We start from the raw sequence: 24851 nt of genomic DNA on the forward strand, positions 1-24851 counted from the left end.
GCCACATGTGGTGGTGTGTGCCTGTGGTCCCAGTTACTAAGGAGGCTGAGGTGGAAGGACTGCTTGAGCCCAGGAGGTTGAGGCTGCAGTGAGTCGAAATTGTGCCACTCCACTCCAGGTTGGGCAACAGAGTAAGACCCTGTCTCAAGAGAAAAAAAAAAAAAAAGTCCTCTATTAAAGAAAAGCCCAGAGCCGGGTGTGGTGGCTCATGCCTGTAATCCCAACACTTAGGGAGGATGAGGCAGGCAGATCATGAGGTCAAGAGATCGAGACCATCCTGGCCAACATGGTGAAACCCTAACATGGTGAAACCCTGTCTCTACTAAAAATACAAAACTTAGCTGGGCATGGTGGCGCGCACCTGTAGTCACAGCTATTCAGGAGGCTGAGGCAGGAGAATCTCTTGAACCTGGGAGGCGGAGGTTGCAGTGAGCCAAGATCGCACTACTGCACTCCAGTCTGGTGACAGAGCGAGGCTCCGTCTCAAAAAAAAAGGAAAAAAAGAAAAGCCCAGGACCCAGTGGCTTCACTGCTGAATTTTACCAAACACTTAAAGAAGAAGTAGTATCAATCCTTCTCTAACTAGTCTGAAAAATAGAAGGGAAGGAAATACTTTCAAACCATTCTACAAGGACAGTATTACTCTGATATTAAAACTAGCCAAAACCACATTTTTAAAAAAGAGAAAACTATAGGCAAATATCCCTGATTACATTGATGCAGAAGTCCTTAACAAAAAATTAGCAAATCAAGTAACAACACATTAAAAATATCATTTGTCATAATCAAGTAGGATGCATTCCAGGGATGCAAAGATGGTTCAACATACGCAAATTAATCAATCTGGTAGATTATATCAACAGAAAGAAGGACAAAATCCATATGGTCATTTCAATTGATGCTGAAAAAGTGATAATAAAATTCAACATCCTTCATGATAAAAACCTTCAATAAATTGGGTATAAAGGAATTCACCTCAACACAATAAAAGCCATATATGACAGACCCACAGCTAGTATCTTAATGAATGGGAGAGAAAACTGAAATCTAGAACATAACAAGGATGCCCACTTTTACCACTATCCTTCAATATAATACTGGAAAGTTGTAGGTAGAGCAATTAGACAAGAGAAAGAAACAGAAGGCATCCCTGAATAGCCAAGGCAATGCTAAGCAAAAAGAACAAAGCAGAAGGCATCAGGCTACCTAACTTCAAACTATACTACAGGGCTATTGTAACCAAAACAGCATGGTACTCGAACAAGAACAGACACATTGACCAATAGAACAGAAAAGAGAACCCAGAAATGAGACCACACACCTACACCTGTCTGATCTTCAACAAACCTGAAAGAAATAAGCAATGGGGAAAGAATTCCTATTCAGTAAGTGGTGCTGGCCAGGCACAGTGGCTCACACCTGTAATCCTAGCACCATGGGAGGCTCAGGCAGGTGGATTGCCTCAGCTCAGGAGTTCGAGACCAGCCAGGGCAACACAGTGAAACCCCATCTCTACTAAAATACAAAAAAAATTAGCCAGGCCTGGTGGCGTGCACCTGTAGTCCCAGCTACACAGGAGGCTGAGGCAAAAGAATTGCTTGAAGCCGGGAGGCGGAGGTTGCAGTGAGCTGAGATCACGCCACTGTACTCCAGCTTGGGTGATAGGGTGAGACTCCGTCTCCAAAGAAAAAAATAAAAATAAAAAAGTGGTGCTGGGATAACTAGCTAGCCATATGCAAAGATTGAAACTGGACCCCCTCCTTACACCACATACAAAAATTAACTCAGGATGGATTAAAGCCTTAATGTAAAACCCAAAATTATAAAAATGCTGGAAGACAACCTAAGCAATACCATCCAGGACATAGGCACAGGCAAAGATTTCATGCCAAAAGCAACTGCAACAAAAGCCAAAAGATGCCAAAAGCAACTGCAACAAAAGCAAAAACTGACAAACGTAAACTAACTAAACAAGAGAGTTTCTGCACAGAGAAAGAAACTATCAACAGAGTAAACAGGCAATCTAAAGAATGGGAGAAAATTTTTGCAAACTATGCATCTGACAAAGGTCTAATATTCAGCATCTAAAAGGAACTTAAACAAATTTACAAGAAATAAACAAACAACCCCATAAAAAAGTGGGCAAAGGACATGAAAAGACACTTTTCAACGAAGACATATATGCGCCCAACAATCATATGAAAAAAAGCTCAACATCATTGATCATTAAAGAAATGCAAATCAAAACCACAATGAGATGCCATCTAACTCCAGTCAGATGGCTACTATTAAAAAGTCAAAAAATAACAGATGTTGGCAAGGTTGTGGAGAAAAAGGAATGCTTTTACACCACTGGTGAGAGTGAAATTAGTTCAGCCATTGTGGAAGACAGTGTGGCAATTCCTCAAAGACCTAAAGACAGATATACCATTTGACCCAGCAATCCCATTACTGAGTATATACCCAAAGGAATATATATCATTCTATTATAAAGATACACACATGTGTATGTTTATTGCAGCACTATGCACAATAGCAAAGGCATAGAATCATCCCGAATGCCCATCAGTGGTAGACTGCACAAAGCAAATGTGGTACACATACACCATGGAATACTATGCAGCCATAAAAAACAATGAGATCATGTCCTTTGCAGAGACATGAATGAAGCTGGAGGCCATTATCCTTAGCAAAGTAACTCAGGAACAGAAAACCAAATATCGCATGTTCTCACTTATAAGTGGGAGCTAAATGATGAGAGAACATGAACACATAGAGGGGAATAACACACACTGGGGCCTTTTGGAGAATGGAGGGTGCGAGGAGGGAGAGGATCAGGAAGAACAACTAATGGGTACTAGGCTTAATACCTGGCTGATGAAATAATCTGAACAACAAACCCCTAAGACACAAGTTTACCCATGTAACACACCCGCACTTGTACCCCTGAACTTAAAATAGAAGTTTAAAAAGAAGAAGAAATAAAACTTTTTGGAGGGCAAATTTTTTAAAAAAGAAAAAGAAACAAAGGGCATCCACATTGGAAAGGAAGAAGTCAAATTATCCTTGTTTGTATGTGATATGATCTCGTTTGGAAAAATCTACAGACTCCACTAAAAAACTATTAAAACTGATATATAAATTCAGTAAGTTGCAGGATACAAAATCAACATACAAAAATCAGTAGCATTTCTACATGCCAACAGCATACAATCTAGAGAAGAAATCAAGAAAGTAAACTCATTTACAGTAGATACAAATAAAACAGAATACCTAGGAATTAACTTAACCAAAGAATTGAAAGATCTCAACTATGAAACCTATAAAACATTGATGAAAGAAACTGAAGAGGATACACACAAAAAGGAGATATTCCATTTTCGTGAATTAGAAGAATATTGTTAAAATATCCATAGTACCCAACAAAATCTACAGATTCAATACAATCTCTATCAAAGTACCACTGACATTCTTCATATAAATAGAAAAAACAACCCTAAAATTTATATGGAACCACAAAAGACCCAGAATAGCTAAAGCTGTCCTGAGCATAAAGAACAAAATTGGAAGAATCACATTACCTGACTTCAAATTATACTACAGAGCTATATTAATCAAAATGGCACAGTACTGGCATAAAAACAGACACACAGACCAATAAAACAGAACAGAGCACCCAGAAACAAATCCATACATATACAGTTAACTCATTTTCAACAAAGTTGCCAAGAACTTGGGGAAAAAACAGTCTCCAGTAAATGGTGCTGGAAAGACTGTCTATCCACATGCAGAAGAATAAAACTAGACCCCCATTTCTTGCTGTATACAAAAATCAAATCAAAATATATTAAAGACTTAAATCTAAGACCTCAAACTATGAAACTACTAAAAGAAAACATTGGAAAAACTCTCCAGGACATTGGACTGGGCAAAGATTTCTTAAGTAATACCCCACAAGCACAGGCAACCAAAGAAAAAATGGACAAATCAAGTTAATACATGTTAACACATCATGTTAAAAAGCCTCTGCATAGCAAAATACATAATCAACAAAGTGAAGACACAACCCACAGAATGGACAAAAATATTTGCAAACTATCTGACAAGGGATTAATATCCAGAATACATAAGGAGCTCAAACAACTCAATAGAAAAAAAAATCTAATAATCTGATTGAAAAATAGGCAAAACATATGAATAGACCTTTCCCAAAAGAAGACATACAAATGGAAAACAGGTATATGAAAAGGTGCTCAACATTGTTTATCATCAGAGAAATGCAAATCAAAACTACAATGAGCTATCATCTCAACCCAGTTAAAATAGCTTTTATCCAAAGGTCAGGGAATAAAACATGCCAGCAAAGTTGTAGAGAAAAAGGAACCACACCAGTGGTGGGAATGTATATTCCCAACCACTTGAGAGAAAACCTTGGAGGTTCCTTGAAAAACTAAAACTAGAACTACCCTATGATCCAATCTTACTCCTAGGTATATACCCAAAGAAAGGATATCAGTATATTGAACAGGTATCTGCACCCTTATGTTTATGGCAGCACTATTCACAATAACCAAGACTTGAAAGCAACCTAAGCGTCCATCAACAGACAAATGGATAAAGAAAATGTTGTACATATACACAATGGAGTACTATTCAGTGATAAAAAAGAATGAGATCCTGTCATTTGCAACAACATGGATGGAACTGAAGGTCATTATGTTAAGTGAAATAAGCCAGGCACAGAAAGACAAATTGTGCATGTTCTCACTTATTTGTAGGAGCTTAAAAAATTAAAACAATGGAACTCATGGAGATAGTAGAATGATGATTACTAGAGGGTGGGAAGGGTGGGAGAGAATGGGGACGGCTAATGGGTACAAAAATATAATTAAAGAGAATAAATAAGATCTAGTATTTGATAGCACAACAGGGTGACTACAGTCAACAATAACTTATTGTACATTTAAAAATAATTAAGAGTATAATTGGACAGTTTATAACACAAAGAAAGAATAAGTGTTTGAGGTGATGGATATCCCATTTACCCTGATCTGATTATTATGCATTGTATTCCTGTGTCAAAATATCTCACGTACCCCATAAATATATACATCCACTATGTACCCACAAAAATATTTTTTAAGTTAAAAAAACAGCACAAGGAGACAGTATTGGAGCTTGACCCTCCAGTCTCCTTGTCAGTCAACTTGCAATATAAAGCTTTTCTTCTTTCAAAAAACTCAGGGTCATAGTATTGTTTTCTAATGCATCAGGCAACATTTACACATCTAATAAGAGACAATCAAAACATATGAAGCAAAAACTGATAGAATTGTAAAGAAAAATCAATAATTCTACAATAATAGTTGGATACTTCTATAACTCACTCTTGTTAAAGGACACAACAACTAGATGGAAGATAAGTAGGGAAACAGACAAATTATACAATAAACCAAATAGATTTAATAGATATCTAAAGAACATTCTACCCAACAACAACCGCATAACAAATTTTTCTCAAGTGTACGTGGAGCGTTTTCCCAGATGGACCATATGTTAGGCCAAGTATTATATCTCAACAGATATAAAAAGAAAGATATAAAAAGTATCTTTCCAACCACAATGAAATGAAGTGAGAAATCATTAACAGAAAACTGGAAAATGCACAAATTTGTGTAAATTAACACACTTTAAAACAACCAATAGATCAAAGTAGAAATTACAAGAAAACTTAGAAAACAGTTAGAAATAAATGAAAATGAAAACAAAACATACCAAAATTTATGAGATGCAGTGAAGGCAGAGCTAAAGGGGGAGTTTATAGTTATAAACTCTTGACATTTAAAAAAAACAAAAAAGATCTCAAATTAACAACCTAATTTTACAAATTAAGAAACTAGAAAAAGAAGAACAATTTAAACCAAAAGCTAGTAGAAGAAAGGAAATAATAAAGATTAGAGTAGAGCTAAAATATGAGGATAGAAAAACTAGAAAAATTATCGAAACTAAAAGTGGATTCTTTGAAAGCATCAACAAAATCAACAAACCTTTAGCTAGATGAACTAAGAAAACAAAGAAAAAAGACTCAAAATACTAAAATCAGAAATAAAGCTGGGGATGTTATTGCTGAATCTAAAGAAATAAAATGGATGACAAGAGAGTATTATTAATAATACTATACCAACAAATTAAATAACCTAGATTACATGAACAAATTCCTAGAAACACAACACAACTTAAGAAGACTAAATCTCAAAGAAATAGAAAATTTGGGCAGGGTGTGGTGGCTCACACCTGTAATCCCAGCACTTAGGGAGGCCAAGGCAAGTGGAACACCTGAGGTCAGGAGTTTGAGACCAGCCTGGACAACATGGTGAAACCCCAGTTCTACTAAAATACAAAATACAAAATTAGCTGGATGTGGTGGTGGGTGCCTGTAATCCCAGCTACTCAGGGGGCTGAGGCAGGAGAATCGCTTGAACCCAGGAGGCAGAGGTTGCAGTGAGACAAGATCATGCCATGGCACTCTAGCCTGGGCAACAAGAGCAAAACTCCAACTCAAAAGAAAAGAAAAGAAAATTTGAATAGGCCTATATAACTAGTAAGGAAATTAAATTAGTAATCAAAAATCTCTTGACAAAGTAAAGCCCTGAATCTGATGACTTCAATGCTGAATTCTACTAAATTTTTAAAGAAGACCAAATAGCAATCCTCAAACTTTTCCAAAAAATCAAAGAGGAAGGAACACTTCTTAATTCATTCTGTGAAGCCAGCATTATCCTGATGCCAAAGCCAGGCAAAGACATTATAAGAAAATAAACTACAGATCAATATCCCTTGTAAATACTGATACAGAAGCGATCAACCAAAAATTAGCAAGCCAAATTCATCACTATATTAACAGGATTACAATCCATGACCAAGTGAGATTTATTCCAAGTGAGATTTATTCTTAGAATGAAAGGATGGTTCAGTATTAAAACTGATAAATGTAATACACAACATTAACAGAATGAAGGAGAAAGAAAACCCTATCATCATTTTAATTGAAGAAAAGGCATTTGAAAAAATTGTACATCTTTTCATGATAAAAACAGTCAGCAAGGTAGGAATCGAAGAAAACTACCTAAACATAATAAAAGCCACATATGAAAAGCCCCTGAAAATCACACTCAAGGGTTAAAGACTGAACCATTTCTCCTCTTAAGATCAGGAACAATGCTCACTTTCACCACTTCTATTCAACACAGTATTGCAAGTCCTAGACAAAGCAATTAAGCAAGAAAAAGAAATAAATGGCATCCAAATTGTAAAAGAAGTTAAATGATTTGTTTTAAGATGACATAATCTTATATGTAGAAAACACTAAAAATTCCTTCAAAAATATGTTCAAATTAATAAATTCAGCAGAGTAGCAAGATCACACAGAAGTCAGGTGCGTTTTTTATATACCAACAATGAACAATCTGCAAAGAAAGTCACAAAAACAATTCCACTTACAACAGCACCAAAAAGAATAAAACACTTCAGAATATAATAGATAGATAACCAAGGAGTTGATAGACTTGTACAAACTACAAAACATTGCTGAAAGAAATTAAAGAAGATATAAATAAATGGAAACAAATCTCATATTCATGGATTGGAAGACTTAATGTTATTAAGATATCAAAACTACTCAAAGCAATCTAGAGTTTCAGTGCATCCCTATCTAAATCGTCACAACTCTTTTTATAGACAGAAAAAAATTTATCCTAAAGGTCATACAAAATCTCATGAGACCTCAAAGCCAACACAATCTCTAAAAAAAAAAAAAAAAAAACCACAAATCTAGAGTTGGGCTCGGTGGCTCACACCTGTAATCGCGGCATTTTGGGAAGCCGAGGCAAAGATCACTTTGAGGCCAGGAGTTCAAGACTAACCTGGCCAACATGGCGAAATCCCATCTCTAATAAAAATACAAAAATATTAGCTGGGCATGGTGGCACATGCCTGTAATCCCAGCTACTCAGGAGGCTGACGCATGAGAATCACTTGAGCCTGGAAGGTGGAGGATGCAGTGAGCTGATATCATGCCATTGCACTCCAGCCTTAGCAACATACTGAGACTCTGTCTCAAAAATATATATAAATAAATAACAAATCTGGAAGACTCACGTCCCGATTTCAAAAATTACCACAAAACTACAGAACTCAAAATAATGTGATACTGACCAGGCATAGTGGCTCATGCCTATAATCCTAGCACTTTGGGAGGCCGAGGTGAGAGGATGGCTTGAGCCCAGGAGTTCAAAACCAGCCTGGTCTTGAATATAGTGAAACACTGTCTCTTTTTTAAAAAACAGAAGAAAAGAAATTAAAAAACAAAAACAAAAAAACCCAATGTGGTACTGGCATAAAGACAGACCTATATTCCAATGGGATAGAATAGAGAACCCAGAAATAAACCCTAACATATATGGTCAAATGTTTTTTGACAAAGGTTCCAAGGCCATTCAATGGAAAAACAGTCTTTTCAACCAGGTAGAACTGAATATCTGAATGAAAACAAATGAAACTGGACCCTTACCTAACACCATACACAAAAATTAACACAAAACAGATCAAAGCCCTCAATGTAAAACCTAAAACTATAAAACTCTAAGAAGAAATATAGGGTAAGTGCTTCATAACATTAGATTTAGCAATGATTTCTTAGATATGACACCAAAGGCACAGGTAATAAAAGAAAAAGTAGACAAATGGGACTTCAGAAAAATTTTGAAAATTTGGGCAGGAAAAGATAATATCAACAGAGTAAAAATGCAATGAACAAGGCTGAGCACTGGGGCTCACATTTGCCATACCAGCACTTTTTGAGAGGCTGTGGTCAGGGGATCATTTAAGTCTAGGAGTTCGAGACCAGCCTGGGCAATAGAGGGAGATCCCATCTCTACAAAAAATCAAAAAACTTAGCCAGGCATGGTGGCACAAGCCTCTAGTCTCAGCTACTTGGGAGTCTGAGGTGGAAGGATTGCTTGAGCCCGGGAGGTCAAGGCTGCAGTGAGCAGTGATCACACTACTGCACTCCAGCCTGGGTGACAGAATAAGACTCTGTCTCAAAAAAAAAAAAAAAAAAAAAAAAAAAAGCAACACATAGAATAGGAAAAAATATTTATAAATCATACATCTGGTAAGAAATTAATATCTACAATATATATAGAATTAAAATGCAACAAGAAAGAAACAAGCAAGCAACCCAATTCAAAAATGGGCAAAGGACTTGAATAAGTACTTCTCCAAAGAAGATATCCAAAAGCCAAGCCAGTAGCACATGAAATGATGTTCAACATCATTAATCATTAGGCAAATGCAAATCAAAACTAAAATAAGATACCATCTCACATTCATTAGGGTGGTTACTATAAAATAAACAGATAATAAATGTTAGCGAGAATCTGGAGAAATCTGAACCTTGTGTACTGCTGGTGGGAATGTTAACTGGTATAGCCACTGTGAAAAACAGTATGGTAGATCCACAAAAAAATTAAAAATAAAGTTCCCATATGATCCAGCAATTCCACTTGTGGGTGTTTACCCCAAATAATTGAAAACAGGGTCTCAAAGAGATATTTTTATATCCATGTTCATAGCATACTCACAATAGCTAAAAACTGATAGCAACCCAAGCGTCCATCAACGGATGAATGAATAAGCAAAATGTGGTATATACATACAATAAATTATTAATCTTAAAAAGGAAAGAAATTCTAATATATGCTACAATATTTACGAAACTTGAGAACATTATGCTAGTGAAATAAGCTAGCCACAAAAAGACAAAAACTTATGATTCTGCTCATATAAGGTACTTAAAATAGTCAAAATCATAAGAGACAGACATAGTGGCCAGGGGTTGAGGAGAGAGGAAAGTGGACAGTTATTATTTAATGGGTTTAGAGCTTCAGTTCTAAAAGGTAAAAAGAGTTATGGAGATGGATAGTGACAGATGCATAACATTACAAATGTATTTAATAACACAACTATACACTCAAAAATCGTTAAGATTGTAAGGTTTTTGTTATATGTATTTTATGATTTAGAAATTTGAAAACACGTTTATCACTTATATTAACTGGAATCCAATAAGGAAGTTCTGAATTGCTCAAAAAGTATGATAAAATGATCTCAAATACAAAAAGGCATTACAAAGATTGCTTCAATTTATAACATATCAAAAATTTGAACATAAACTGGCTACATTTTTATAAAACCTTGTAACAATTATTTTTGTGATGAAATGAGAAGGAATGAAAACATTAACAATTTTTAACAAAAGTAGAAGAACACAGACAGACAATACCTTGGAGGCACGAATTTGCCTGTGAATGTCTGTTAGTTGTTGGATTTTGCATTCTAGGTCTGAAATCTGGGCTTGAAGCCAAGTCCATCGGCTGCCAACTCGTGCTCTGTCTACAAGCCACTTCCATTCAGTACTACAGTTACTGTGAACAAAACAAACACTGTTACTCAAAGCACAAAGGCAATCAAGTTTCACAGACACTGCTTAATAACTTCCTTAACTCCAATCATAAAAGCAAATTTCCTTTCTACAACATGTAATTACAGGAAGAGAGAATGGCAGATTGACTTCTTATCAAAGAAAAAGATATAATTTTCCTACCTTTCCACCCCACAAATACCTGTTTTCATTAAATATTACATACCCTGTAGTGGGATAATTCCTCTGCTATTCAATTCTTTATCAGTGCAGAAGGTCTTAAACAGGGATAAACCAGCAAAGAAAAGGAAACATGAATGACAATGCAAACACTATGTAAAAACTGCTACATAAAACTTTTATACGTTAAGTAGATGTCAAGTACCAGACAATCCATTTGAATGGTGCTAAATCTAAATCCATGTAATAAACTGTAGCATATTCAATTTTACTATAAGTAATTTTTGCTAAAATAGGCATCGTTATTAGCTAATTACTTAAATCGTTTTTTAAAAACTATCAAAAATTATAAAAAATATAAATGCTCTGCTACATTTCAAATAAGCATACCAAATATATAGACCTTAAAATATTTAAGATAAACAGTTCCTTAAAAACCTGATTCCTAGGATTCACAACCTAGAGATCACAAAGAATTTATATAAAGCCTTTCTTTCATGCATATTTAAAAATAAGAGTTGATTCCCAGCTCCTCCTAGTACCTCGTCATTTGGCAAGAGCACTACAGCTAGAGAAAAATTATTGGGGATTATGGGTGGTATATGTGTGTGATATTTAATTAGGAGATGCAAACTGCAAAAAAAAAAACTGAAACTGAAGATATAACTGTAGGGCAACAATGACTTAATGACAACATATAAACTTTATAAAAAACTTATCTAAAAATTCATTTATTGTCAAAACCCACTGACTGTAGAACGCCAAGAGTGAACCCTAATGTAAATGATGATCTCTGGGTGACAATGACGTGTTAATGTAGGTTCATCAACTGTAACAAATACACCACTCTGTTGTGGGATATTAACAGTGGGAAAGGTTATGCATTTGTAGCATGTGGGAACAGGGGATATGTGGGAATTCTTTGTACTTTCCATTCAGTTTTGCTGTGAACCTAAAACTGCTCTAAAAAAGTTTATTAATTTTTTAAAATGCACTGGACCATAATGGAATATCTTTCAAATAATCTTTAATCAGAGAAAGTATTTAAGAGATCATTTGCTGTCAGATAAACCGAACACAATTACGGCTTTGCTATATAGTATTTATTCATTATAACAGGATTTTACATTATATCAATGTTTCTGAAAGGCTACTGTTTTTAAGGATTCTAACTGCATACAATGTGATTAAAGACACCATATGATTTAGGATTTCTCTTGGTATTATTATTTATTGTTTATAGTCACTACTGTGGTTTCATAAATTTGACACTTAAAAATCACATGTTCATAACTGTGGACAAAATAAAATACCTATTCAAAATATGCTATTCATAGATAACAGCAACACTAAATGCCAATCATGAAATTAGAGAAGGCAAGTGTGCTAGCGCGTAGCATTTTGCACAGGTGAGGATAAAATGTTTGGATTTTAAAACAAAGTGGAAACTACTGGCAAGGTGGTAATAATTTTTTTTTTTCCAAGAACTTTGGCTACTAGGTGGAGAAAGCACTGTAGTAGGAAATGAAAAAAAGTCAGGAAAACAACTAAGATGTTATCTATAATAATCTGGGTGTGGTACAGATCATTGTGATCTCTAAATATTTCACCTACCGCCCTACACTTCCCAGGCTTATGCATTTATGTTGGAGCCATTTGACTAGTTCTGAGCAAATGGGCTGTAAGCAAAAGTGACATTGTCATTTCCAGTTCACCTGAGGATCTTCATAACCACTAGTGCAGAGAGTATAGCTACAAGATGGAGGAGGAGAATAGCCCAGATCACACTGGACTTTATGTAAACCGCAGTACACCTCTGCTGTGTGAAACCACTGAGATTAGGATGCTAATTTGTAACTAAATATAGCCTATTCTGACTAAAACACTGAATATAAAAATGGCTTTGACTGGGAAGGGGAGGGGAGACAAAGATATGTAGATAAAAGAATGGATTCAAGGTTCATTTTAAAGTTGATAGGACTTGTAGAAGTATGGCATAGAAGTGAGCTTAGGGCAATCAAAGATGATCTTAAACATTCTTTAAGTTTTGCTCCAGTTGGAAAATTCCCCTATAATATGCAATTTGGTTTGGCTATAATATTGATGATTAGTGAATAATGAAATATAACAGAAAAAAATGTCATAGAACTCATATTATTGTACTTCTGGTAAAGATATTCTGATCCTCAAGTTAGGATTACAAAAATCATTGTTATGTTCATATACTACACTAAATTATACTAATATAGAAAAATAGCAATACCAGATTAAATTTAAGTAAACCAAATCGCATCGGACGCTTTGTGATATATGAAACAAATTTTCTTTTTTTTTTTTTTTTTTGAGTTTTGCTCTGTCATCCAGGTAGGAGTGCAGCGGTGTGATCTCTCCTCATTGCAACCTCCACCTCCCAGGTTCAAGGGATTCTTGTCCCTCAGCCTCCTGAGTAGCTGGGATTACAGGCATGTACCACCACACCCAGCTAACTGTTTGTATTTTTAGTAGACACGGGGTTTCACTACGTAGGCTAAGCTGGGCTTCAACTCCTTTCCTCAAGTGATCTACCTGCCTCGGCCTCCCAAAGTGCTGGGATTACAGGCATAAGCCAGAAAGCCCGGCCTGAAATAAATTTTCTGTAGAGGGTAACTTATCCTACATTTTAATAGGAGTGAATAAAACAAGTTTGCTATGCTTATAAGTGGTAAACAAAAATGTTTGCTTCCTAGAAAACATGTTTTTCTAAAAAAAATGTGTTAATAATTAAGATGTTACAGATATATGGCTAACTTGCTCAAACAAGATCAACATGTTATACCCCAAAGTCAAACATTTTACATAAACAACTTATATAATCAATGTTAATGGTTTACATAACTTACAGTGTAACCAATTAGCATATAACTAATGCACAAGCATACTCAGAGTGTCCCCACTCCCCAGTTAGCATATAAGCCTGGTCTGCCATTGACTCCCTGAATCTTTCTAGAGTGTGCAGAACTGATCACAGACCACATGCTGGCCATAATGTGGGTTCTCTATCTCTAGTAAAGATCAAAGACATTGGTGAGTGGAGACCCCCTGGACAGTGAGAGAGATCACTCATTCCCCAGAAAGGTAGCATTATGACTTCAATTCCCATCCTTGCTTGCTTGCAGCCACCATTTAACCTTGCTAAAACAAATGAGTACAAGCTGTTTAAACTTAAGTGGTTTTGAATGCAATTTCTCTTGGTACTAACTACTTGTCAACATCACAAACTTACATCTTTGTTTTGACCTCCTGGTATGAACTCATTTGGTCATGATGAATTTTTACAGTTTGCTAGACCCTATTTGTTATTTCATTTAGGATTTTTCTTTGCATCTATAGTCAAAGAAGATATGGATCTGCTGTTTTCTTGTCATATTTGGTTTTGGAATCAAGCTAATGCTACCCTCATAAAACGAGAAGTGTTCTCTCCTTCTTGATTTTCTGAAGGAATTTATGTAGGACTGGAATGGTTTATTCCTTGAGTTTCAATGAAATTAATCAGTGAAGCCATCTGAGCCACAAGTTTTCTATGTGGGAAAGTTTATAATTATTAATTTTTCTTTTTAACGTAAGGTTTTTCAGGTTTTCTATTTCTCATTGTGTCAGTTTGGTCATTTGTGTCTTTTAAGCGATTAGCCTATTTAGCTTAAATTGTTGAATTTATTGACATGTAGTTGTTCATAATACAGTCATCCCTTAGTATAAGGATTGGTTCCAGGACCCCCTGAGGATACCAAAATCTGCGGAAATGGTCAAGTCCCTTATATAAAATGATGTATATGTGCATATAAGCTACATACACTCCATTGTATACTTTAATTTCTAGATTGCTTATAATATCTAATACAATGTAAATATTGCTTATAACTAATACAAATAGTTGTTATACTCTTTTTAATTCATATTTTTTATTATTGCATTATTTCATATTTTTCTTGATTATTTCCATTTATAGTTAGTTGATACACAGATACAGAACCTGGGAATACAGAGAATGGTTTGTATTCCCCAATTATTCATAATGCCGGAACATCTATAGTGATATTTTTCCTTCTTCCTGCTATTAGTATTCTTCTAAATAATCTTGCTAGAAGTTTATAATTCTCTCCATTGTTTTCATGTTTTATATTCTGTGAATATCCACTCTTTATCATCACCTTTTCCTTCTATTTGCTTTGGGTTTAACTTAGTATTATTTTTATTGCTTTTTAAGTAGGAGACTTAGACCACAGACTACACTATTCTCCTTTCCTAATATAAACATGTATAGCCATACAGCATTGCTTCAGTAATTTAGTAGCTGCATCCCTCAAATTCTGTTATGTCATGTTTCTAATATTATTCAGTTCAAAAAATTTTAGTTTCTCTTGTGACTTCTTCATCCACGAGTTATTTGGAAATGTGTGATTTAATTTCTACATATTTCAGACCCACATATTTACCGTTTCTTAACATTTCTTTTTTCCTTTACATAAATCTGTTTTTACCCAGTATGATTTTCCTTCAGCCTGAAGATCATCTTTTAAAATTTCTTTAGTGCATATATACTGACAACTTCTCTCTATTTTCGCTTATCTGGAAATGTCATTTTGTCTCTGTTTTTTAAAATGTTTCACTGGGCAGAGAATTTTAGACTGACTTTTTTTCCCCACCTTTCAGCACTTTAAATGTATCATTCCATTTCTCTGGCTTACATACCTTCTAATGAGAAGTTAGCAGTGATTTCTATTTATTAACCACTTCTTCTGAATGTCTATTCTCTTGTTAGCTGAAGTCGTTTACATTTCACATATTTTTAGCTTCTGAACGTTCAATGTTTCTTTATACGTTCCATTTCTTTCATTATGTTCACATTTTCCTTTTAAGTCCTTGAGCATATTTACAATAGATATTTTAAGCTCTTTGCCAACTACTTTCATAATCATTGTCATTTCCACATCAGTTTCCATTAATAATTTTTCTCCACTTCTTTGCATGCCTAATAGTTGAATACACACATGTGCACATACATACATACATGTCTAGTAGGTTTTATATAAATATATATATTAAGGGTACTATGAATATTATGTTGTTGAATGTGTGGATTTTGTGGTCTTCCTTAAAGAGTGATGAATTCTGTTCTGACAGGTTATTATATTACTTGCTGTTCAACTTCATAAATTTAAGCTTACTTTAAAGCTTTGTTAGAGCATGTGTAGAGTAGCCCATTACACTAAGGCAGTTATCAAATTGAGGGAGAGGTAGATAGACTGAGGAAAACAACTAGTAAATTAATAAGTGCGTAGGCTTAACAACTATGACAAAATGAGATCTTTGGCTGCGGTATTTTCACATATAACTGACAGGAAGAAAAGAGAATGGAAACCTACATTTCGGAGGGAACTCGACTAGGAAATACCACCACAAGCCTAACAGAGACTATCCCTGGGAGCCAAATCCGCACCAATAGAAAGCAGGGTGAGAATGCAGTGGTGTCTCCAGTAAGAGTACACTAACACCCATGTTAGATACAGTCACAAAGAATCATAGACAAAGAGTAATTCCCAAAGAGCAAGGTCAGGGACTATGAAGAACAAATGACAAGACAGCTTATCTCAGAAAGCAAAATTAAGGTCCTAGCAAGACCTTACTCCACTGCCAGAGCAAGAAGTCTATTGTTGTAAGGAACAGGAACTATCATATATGGCCCGTTCTTTTTTTCCCAGTGGGAATTTTCCTTGTCCTTATACCATCATACAAGAAGCAAGAGATCAAGAAAATTAGGAAACTTGTCTCTTAGTTTATTGGTCACCACATCATGATGAACCACATACAAACCCGATATAGAGGACTTTACCCAATGAATGTGACTTTGGGTTATCATCCTTGAGAAGATGGTATGTTTTATGAATGAGAAAGAGGTACATGGACATTTGGGTAGCCAAAGAGGCAAACTGAATAGACTTCTTGTTTTCCCCTAATATCCATCCTCCTATACTTTTTGGATAATAGAGCTCCTTGGGTTTCAGCTGAGCCCTCAGCAGCTCAGCTTAGAGACCTTATTTCCCAGCCTTACTTGCAGTTAGGTCTGACTATACAACAAAGTCTTTGAAAATAAAACGCGAGCCAAAATTATGTGCACAACTTCTAGGTCTGGCCGTTATAAATGATTGGGTTTACCATTAAAAATGACTGAATACGGAAATGAAATGAAGTACCAGTGACTCAACAATGCAGGCAAGGGCAGCATCCTAAGGAACAGCAAAGCTAAAAGGTCTCTGCTAAACCCTGTAAAGCATATCTAATTCGTGACCGTTAAATGAGAGAAAAATAAATTCTATATATTTATGTTGACTTCTCCTTGTTATAACAGCTTAACATATACCTTAAATAACATATTCCTCCCTTGAAAATATTTCATGCTATTAGGATCATTTGGGTTAACAAGTTCTCATTTAAAATGTTCATTGTCTTTAAGATGAGCCTTACTGACATATAAGTTAATAACTTACATACTCTATCATCAAGTTGTACACACACAGTATAGACACATATATGCACACATTCATGAAGTAAACAACAAACAAAAACAAAAAAAAAATATACAGTTGTGACCTCTAGGAATTCTGGCATGAAGATAAACCACAATAAAAAGTGCAGTTTAGGATGTCCAAGGACTATCTGAGGTTGGAACTTAAAAAGGGTTCCAAAAAGGAAGAATAAATGGAGTAAACACATCTTCAGATCTTATGCAATTCTGCCTAGAACTCTGGCAGAACTTAGTGTCAACTGCCTAAACTGAAAATTTCAGTATTAATTAAAAATAATTCATATATGGGATGGGCAAATTTAGTCTTGTTCTCTTATTATCTATCCTCCCACCCCTCAAAGAAAAAAAAGAAAAAAAAGGAGAGATTGGGAAATATTTATGCATTCTATCACTACCACGCCTCTTCTCTTGTATGGAAAGAATTTTCAAAGTTATAGCCTGTAAAATAGTCTTAAATATGTTTGTAAAATCTTTGTGTAACATCAAACATTGACAAATAAGGACATATTTTTAAAAAGGAAATACTGTAAATAAATGTTAAACTAATCAAAACATTTGCTAAAGAAACAATTTCACTGTTCAATGAGCATTGTGTGTATGTGTGTGCATGTGTCACTTTTGTTCAGAAAGCCAGGCAACCATGTAATGTTTTCATACTGAACTGTACACGGGCCTGGATGAAGGTGCAAGTAAAATCCAGCAAGAGTTCTGTACTCCAAACCCTGCAATTACAAATCTACATCTGCTCAGTGGAAGGAAAATCTTTTCCTAATGCACACAAATGAGCTAGTGATGGGCCTGCCAAACACTATAATAGGCCCTGAAAAGAAATAGGATAAAAATGAAAACTACCTTTATTAATCAAAAAGATGACTACCACTAAGCCAGAATCAAGTACAGGCATTCCTACTCTAACACAATATATGCACTTCTGTATAACCTCATGTTCTGCAAAATAAAAAGTTAGACTTATTGTGAAGAAAGTGCCAAACCACACAATACCTAAGGAACTTTTAAATCTGAGCCCTAACAAAACAATAATGATTATTATAAAAATGGAAAGTTTCCACTGGCATTTGTACCTAAAATAAAGGAGTCCACATTTAAAGCTTCATATCCTAGGTCTCTCTCTTTTTTTTTTTTTGATGTGCATCCTTGAAGACATTAGTTCTAATAGAAACCAGTTTAATAAAAATTAAAAATATCTTCTACAGACAGCATTTTTCATTAGTCAATTTCTTTTTAACACAAGCAAAATATCTTTAAAGCTTAGTCAACACAGAAAAATGTATAGCCAATAAACCAGCAACTTATTGAGCTACAGAAGGATATTTCTATAGGATTTTTAGCATTTTGTTTAGATCTTCAGACACTGCTAAGAATTCCTCTTTAGTTGAGAAAAGCTTGACCTTGATCATTTCAAAACGCTAACATGTTTGAAGTAATCTGGAAACAACCCACATTGTAGATACACACACAAAGTGTGTAAAAATCTACATTATATTGACATCATTCCCCTGAATGCCAAATACGCCACAAATTTACATTTTAAAATGCTGTAACAGAACGAATTACATATATTTTTAAAATATCACTAGACATTAAATGAAAAATATTTCTGACAATCTTAAATATATTATGCAACGTTATTTTAAATGATCCTGATGCTTATATGCATAAATTTGAAATATTGCATTTCCTCAGTGCTAAAGATGCCATAAATTTTAAATACAATCAATTTCATAACATAATTCCCTGGGATGGGAAAATAATATAATATTAATTGTATACATCTGGCCAGGCACAGTGGCTCACGCCTGTAATACCAGCACTTTGGTAGGCCGAGGCAGGCAGATCATTTGAGCTGAGGAGTTTGAGACCAGACTAAGCAGCACAGCAGAAACCTGTCTCTACAAAAAATAGAAAGATTAGCCAGGCATGGTGGTGCATACCTGTAGTCCCAGACACTTGGGAGGGTGAGTTAAGAAAATTACTTGAGCCCAGGAAGTTGAGGCTGCAGTGAGCCATGATTGTGCCACTGCACTCCACCCTGGGCAACAGAGCAAGACTCTGACTCAAAAAAAAAAAACTGTACATATCTTTATAAGGTATATCTATTAGAAACATAAAATGTGATAAAAATGTGCATTTTGGAATCCAAGAAGCATGTTACATCGAAAGTACAAATTTTCATGAGCTGTGATTGTTTTTTTTACAACTATGAAAATTTATTTTTAAAAACAGTGCTAATCACAGTAAACAGAAAACCAAATACTGCATGTTCTCACTTATAAGTGGGGGCTAAATGTTGGGTAAACATAGACATAAAGATGGCAACAATAGACACTGGGGACTAATGGAGGGGAGAGGAAGGGGGGTGGGTAAGGATTGAAAAGCTAACTGTTGTGTATTATGCTCACTACCTGGACAATGGGATCAATCAGACCCCAAACTTCAGTATCATGGAATATACACATGTAACAAGCCTGCACACGTACCCCGTAAATCTAAAATAAAAGATGGGAGTATTAAAAAAAAGTTAATGATATCAATTCTATAAAAAACACTTTCAGAAATAATATTTGTAGTGTTTAGATTTGTCTAAAGAAGCTTAACATTGGGACTTATGCTTTTTAAAAATCTTTTTTAGCTTTATTGATTCAAATGACAAAAATATTACATATTTATGGTGTACATATTTATATATTTATTAACACAATGCTGTCCTATATGTACACATTGTATACGATTAAACCATGCTAATTAACATATCCATCATCTCATATACTTTTTCTATAGTGGGAAAATTTAACATTTTTTATGGTAAGAACATTGAAAATACCATAAGTCGAAATGCATTGAATTGGCCAGGTGCAGTGGCTCACATCTGTATTCCCAGCACTTTGGGAGGCCGAGGCAGGTGGATCACCTAAGGTCAGGAGTTCAAGACCAGCCTGGACAACATGGCGAAACCCCGCCTCTACTAAAAATACAAAAACTAGCCAGGTGTGGTGGCAGGTGCCTGTAATCCCAGCTACTGGGGGGGCTGAGGCAGAAGAACTGCTTGAATCTGGGAGGTAGAGGTTGCAGGGAGCCAAGATCGCCCCACTGCACTCCAGCCTGGGCAACAAAGCAAGACTACATCTCAAAACAAAACAAAACAAAACAAAACAAAAGAAATGCATTTAATTATGTCTCAATAAACTCATCTTAAAGTTGAAAAATTGTAAGTTGAGCCATCATAAGTCAGGGACTCAATACAGTATGTTATTATTAACTACAGTCACCATGCTGACAAGCTCCAGAACTTATTCCTCCTAACTGACATCCACACCTACACACAATACATTTTCCTTATCCATTCATCTGTCAATGGTCACAGTTTGATTGCATACTTTGGCCACTGTAAATAAGTATCAACATGAGAGTGCAGGTATCAACTCAACATACTGATTTAATTCCCTTTTGATAAATACCCAGAAGTAGGATTATTGGGTCATATGGTAATTCTATTTTAAATTTCCAGAGAAACCTCTTTACTATTTTCTGTAATATCTGTGCTTATTTACATTCCAACAGTGTACAAGAGTTTCCTTTTATCTGTATCCTCTCCAACATTTGTTATTCTTTGTTTTTCTTGTAATAGCCATTTTAATAGGTGTGAGATGGTATCTCATCATAGTTTTAATTGGTATTTCCCTGATGATTAGTGATGTTGAGCACTTTCTCATCTACGTGTTGGCCATTTGTATATCTTCTTTGGAAAAAAAAATTGTCTATTCAGGTCCTTTGCCCATTTCCTTTTTTTTTTTTTAATTTTTTTAATTTTTTATTTTTTATTATTATACTTTAGGTTTTAGGGTACATGTGCACAATGTGCAGGTTTGTTACATATGTATCCATGTGCCATGTTGTTTTGCTGCACCCATTAACTCGTCATTTAGCATTAGGTATATCTCCTAATGCTGTCCCTCCCCACTCCCCCGACCCCACAACAGTCCCCGGAGTGTGATGTTCCCCTTCCTGTGTCCATGAGTTCTCATTCTTCAATTCCCATCTATGAGTGAGAACATGCGGTGTTTGGTTTTTTGTCCTTGCGATAGTTTACTGAGAATGATGTTTTCCAGTTTCATCCATGTCCCTACAAAGGACATGAACTCATCATTTTTTATGGCTGCATAGTATTCCATGGTGTATATGTGCCACATTTTCTTAATCCAGTCTATCGTTGTTGGACATTTGGGTTGGTTCCAAGTCTTTGCTATTGTGAATAGTGCCACAATAAACATACGTGTGCATGTGTCTTTATAGCAGCATGATTTATAGTCCTTTGGGTATATACCCAGTAATGGGATGGCTGGGTCAAATGGTATTTCTAGTTCTAGATCCCTGAGGAACGGCCACACTGACTTCCACAATGGTTGAACTAGTTTACAGTCCCACCAACAGTGTAAAAGTGTTCCTATTTCTCCACATCCTCTCCAGCACCTGTTGTTTCCTGACTTTTTAATGATGGCCATTCTAACTGGTGTGAGATGGTATCTCACTCTGGTTTTGATTTGCATTTCTCTGATGGCCAGTGATGATGAGCATCTTTTCATGTGTTTTTTGGCTGCATAGAAGTCTTCTTTTGAGAAGTGTCTGTTCATGTCCTTCACCCACTTTTTGATGGGGTTGTTTTTTTTTTCTTATAAATTTGAGTTCATTGTAGATTCTGGATATTAGCCCTTTATCAGATGAGTAGGTTGCAAAAATTTTCTCCCATTCTGTAGGTTGCCTGTTCACTCTGATGGTAGCTTCTTTTGCTGTGCAGAAGCTCTTTAGTTTAATTAGATCCCACTTGTCAATTTTGGCTTTTGTTGCCATTGCTTTTGGTGTTTTAGACATGAAGTCCTTGCCCACGCCTATGTCCTGAATGGTATTGCCTAGGTTTTCTTGTAGGATTTTAATGGTTTTAGGTCTAACATGTAAGTCTTTAATCCATCTTGAATTAATTTTTGTATAAGGTGTAACGAAGGGATCCAGTTTCAGCTTTCTACATATGGCTAGCCAGTTTTCCCAGCACCATTTATTAAACAGGGAATTGTTTCCCCATTTCTTGTTTTTGTCAGGTTTGAGGTTTGTCAAAGATCAGACAGTTGTAGATATGCGGCATCATTTCTGAGGGCTCTGTTCTGTTCCATTGATCTATGTCTCTGTTGTGGTACCAGTACCATGCTGTTTGGTTGCAAAAATCCTCAATAAAATACTGGCAAACCGAATCCAGCAGCACATCAAAAAGCTTATACACCATGATCAAGTGGGCTTCATCCCTGGGATGCAAGGCTGGTTCAACATATGCAAATCAATAAATGTAATCCAGCATATAAACAGAACCAAAGACAAAAACCACATGATTATCTCAATAGATGCACAAAAGGCCTTTGACAAAATTCAACAACCTTCATGCTAAAAACTCTCAATAAATTAGGTATTGATGGGATGTATCTCAAAATAATAAGAGCTATCTATGACAAACCCACAGCCAATATCATACTGAATGGGCAAAAACTAGAAGCATTCCCTTTGAAAACCGGCACAAGACAGGGATGCCCTCTCTCACCACTCCTATTCAACATAGTGCTGCAAGTTCTGGCCAGAGCAATCAGGCAGGAGAAGGAAATAAAGGGTATTCAATTAGGAAAAGAGGAAGTCAAATTGTCCCTGTTTGCAGATGACATGATTGTATATCTAGAAAACCCCACTGTCTCAGCCCAAAATCTCCTTAAGCTGATTAGCAACTTCTGCAAAGTCTCAGGATACAAAATCAATGTACAAAAATCACAAGCATTCTTGTACACGAATCACAGACAAACAGAGAGCAAAATCATGAGTGAACTCCCATTCACAATTGCTTCAAAGAGAATAAAATACCTAGGAATCCAACTTACAAGGGATGTGAAGGACCTCTTCAAGGAGAACTACAAACCACTGCTCAATGAAATAAAAGAGGATACAAACAAATGGAAGAACATTCCATGCTCATGGGTTGGAAGAATCAATATCATGAAAATGGCCATACTGCCCAAGGTAATTTATAGATTCAATGCCATCCCCATCAAGCTACCAAGGACTTTCTTCACAGAACTGGAAAAAACTACTTTGAAGTTCATATGGAACCAAAAAAGAGCCCGCATCGCCAAGTCAATCCTAAGCCAAAAGAACAAAGCTGGAGGCATCACGCTACCTGACTTCAAACTATACTACAAGGCTATAGTAACCAAAACAGCATGGTACTGGTACCTTTTTTTTTTTTTTTTGAGACAGGGTCTCACTCTGTCACCCAGGATGGAGTGCAGAGGCGCAATCTTGGCTCACTGCAACCTCAGCCTCCCGGGGGCAACTGATCTTCCCATCTCAGTCTCATGAGTAGCTGGAACTGCAGGTGCACACCACCATGCCTGACCAACTTTTGTATTTTTTTGTAAAGACAGCGTTTTGACATGTTACCCAAGCTGGTCTCAAATTCCTGAGCTCAAGCGATCCACCGAGCTACGCCTCCTTGGCCACTTTGCCCATTTTTTAATCAGGTTATTTGTTTTCTTACTATTGAGTTATTTAACTTCCATATGTACTTTGGAAATCCTCCCTTTTCAGATATATAGTTTGCAAATATTTTCTCCCACTTCATAGGTTGTCTCTTTACTCTGCTGTTTCTTTTGCTGTGTCAAACCTTTTTAGTTTGATGCAATTTCATTTGTCTATTTTTGCTTTTGTTACCTGTGCTTTGGAGTGCATATCCAAAAAATATTTGCCAACATCAATGTCGAGAAGCTTTTTCTGTTTTATTCAGGTCTTATGTTGAAGTCTTTAATCACCTCAAGTTGATGTGGGAATATGGAGTAAGATAAGGGTCCAATTTCATCCTTTGATATGTAGACAACCAATTTTCCCAACACTGTTGAGAAGACTATCCCTTCCTCATTGTGTGCTCGTGGCATCTTTGTTAAAGAATAATTAGCTGGCCAGGCGCGGTGGCTCACGCTTGTAATCCCAGCACTTTGGGAGGCCGAGGCGGGCGGATCACGAGGTCAGGAGATCGAGACCACGGTGAAACCCCATCTCTACTAAAAATACAAAAAAATTAGCCGGGCGTGGTGGCGGGCGCCTGTAGTCCCAGCTACTCGGAGAGGCTGAGGCAGGAGAATGGCGTGAACCCGGGAGGCAGAGCTTGCAGTGAGCCGAGATTGCGCCACTGCACTCCAGCCTGGGTGACAGAGCAAGACTCCATCTCAAAAAAAAATAATAATAATAATAATTGGCCATAAATGCATGGATTTATTTCTAGGCTCTCTATTCTGTTTCATAGGCATATGTGTGTTAATTCCAGTGGCATGCTGTTTTGATTATTATAGTTTTCTTAATGTATTTTGAAGTCAGGTAATGTAATGCCTCCAGCTTTGTTCTTTTTGCTCAAGATTGCTTTGGCTCATGTGGTATTGTTTGGTTTTACATAAATTTTAGAATTTTTTTCCCATTTCTATGGAAAATGCCAGTGGAATTTTGATAATAATTATATGGAATTTGTAGATTGCTTTGGGTTGTATGGACATTTTAACAATTCTTCCAATCCATGAACACAGGATGTTT

At 35.9% G+C, this 24851-nt stretch overlaps 1 protein-coding gene across 4 annotated transcripts in view; it reads right to left on the bottom strand.

The window, feature by feature from the left end:
- KANSL1L (KAT8 regulatory NSL complex subunit 1 like) overlaps positions 1-24851 on the bottom strand; it is a 172214-nt gene that overhangs the window by 98806 nt on the left and 48557 nt on the right. For all 4 annotated transcript variants that reach the window (XM_030804129.1, XM_030804130.1, XM_030804127.1 and 1 more), the window contains exon 3: positions 10343-10484. In XM_030804129.1, coding sequence (XP_030659989.1) covers positions 10343-10484 — 142 coding nt within the window. The remainder of the gene's footprint in view (positions 1-10342; positions 10485-24851) is intronic.

Source organism: Nomascus leucogenys, chromosome 22a, assembly GCF_006542625.1.
Source record: "Nomascus leucogenys isolate Asia chromosome 22a, Asia_NLE_v1, whole genome shotgun sequence".
NCBI lineage: Eukaryota > Metazoa > Chordata > Mammalia > Primates > Hylobatidae > Nomascus > Nomascus leucogenys.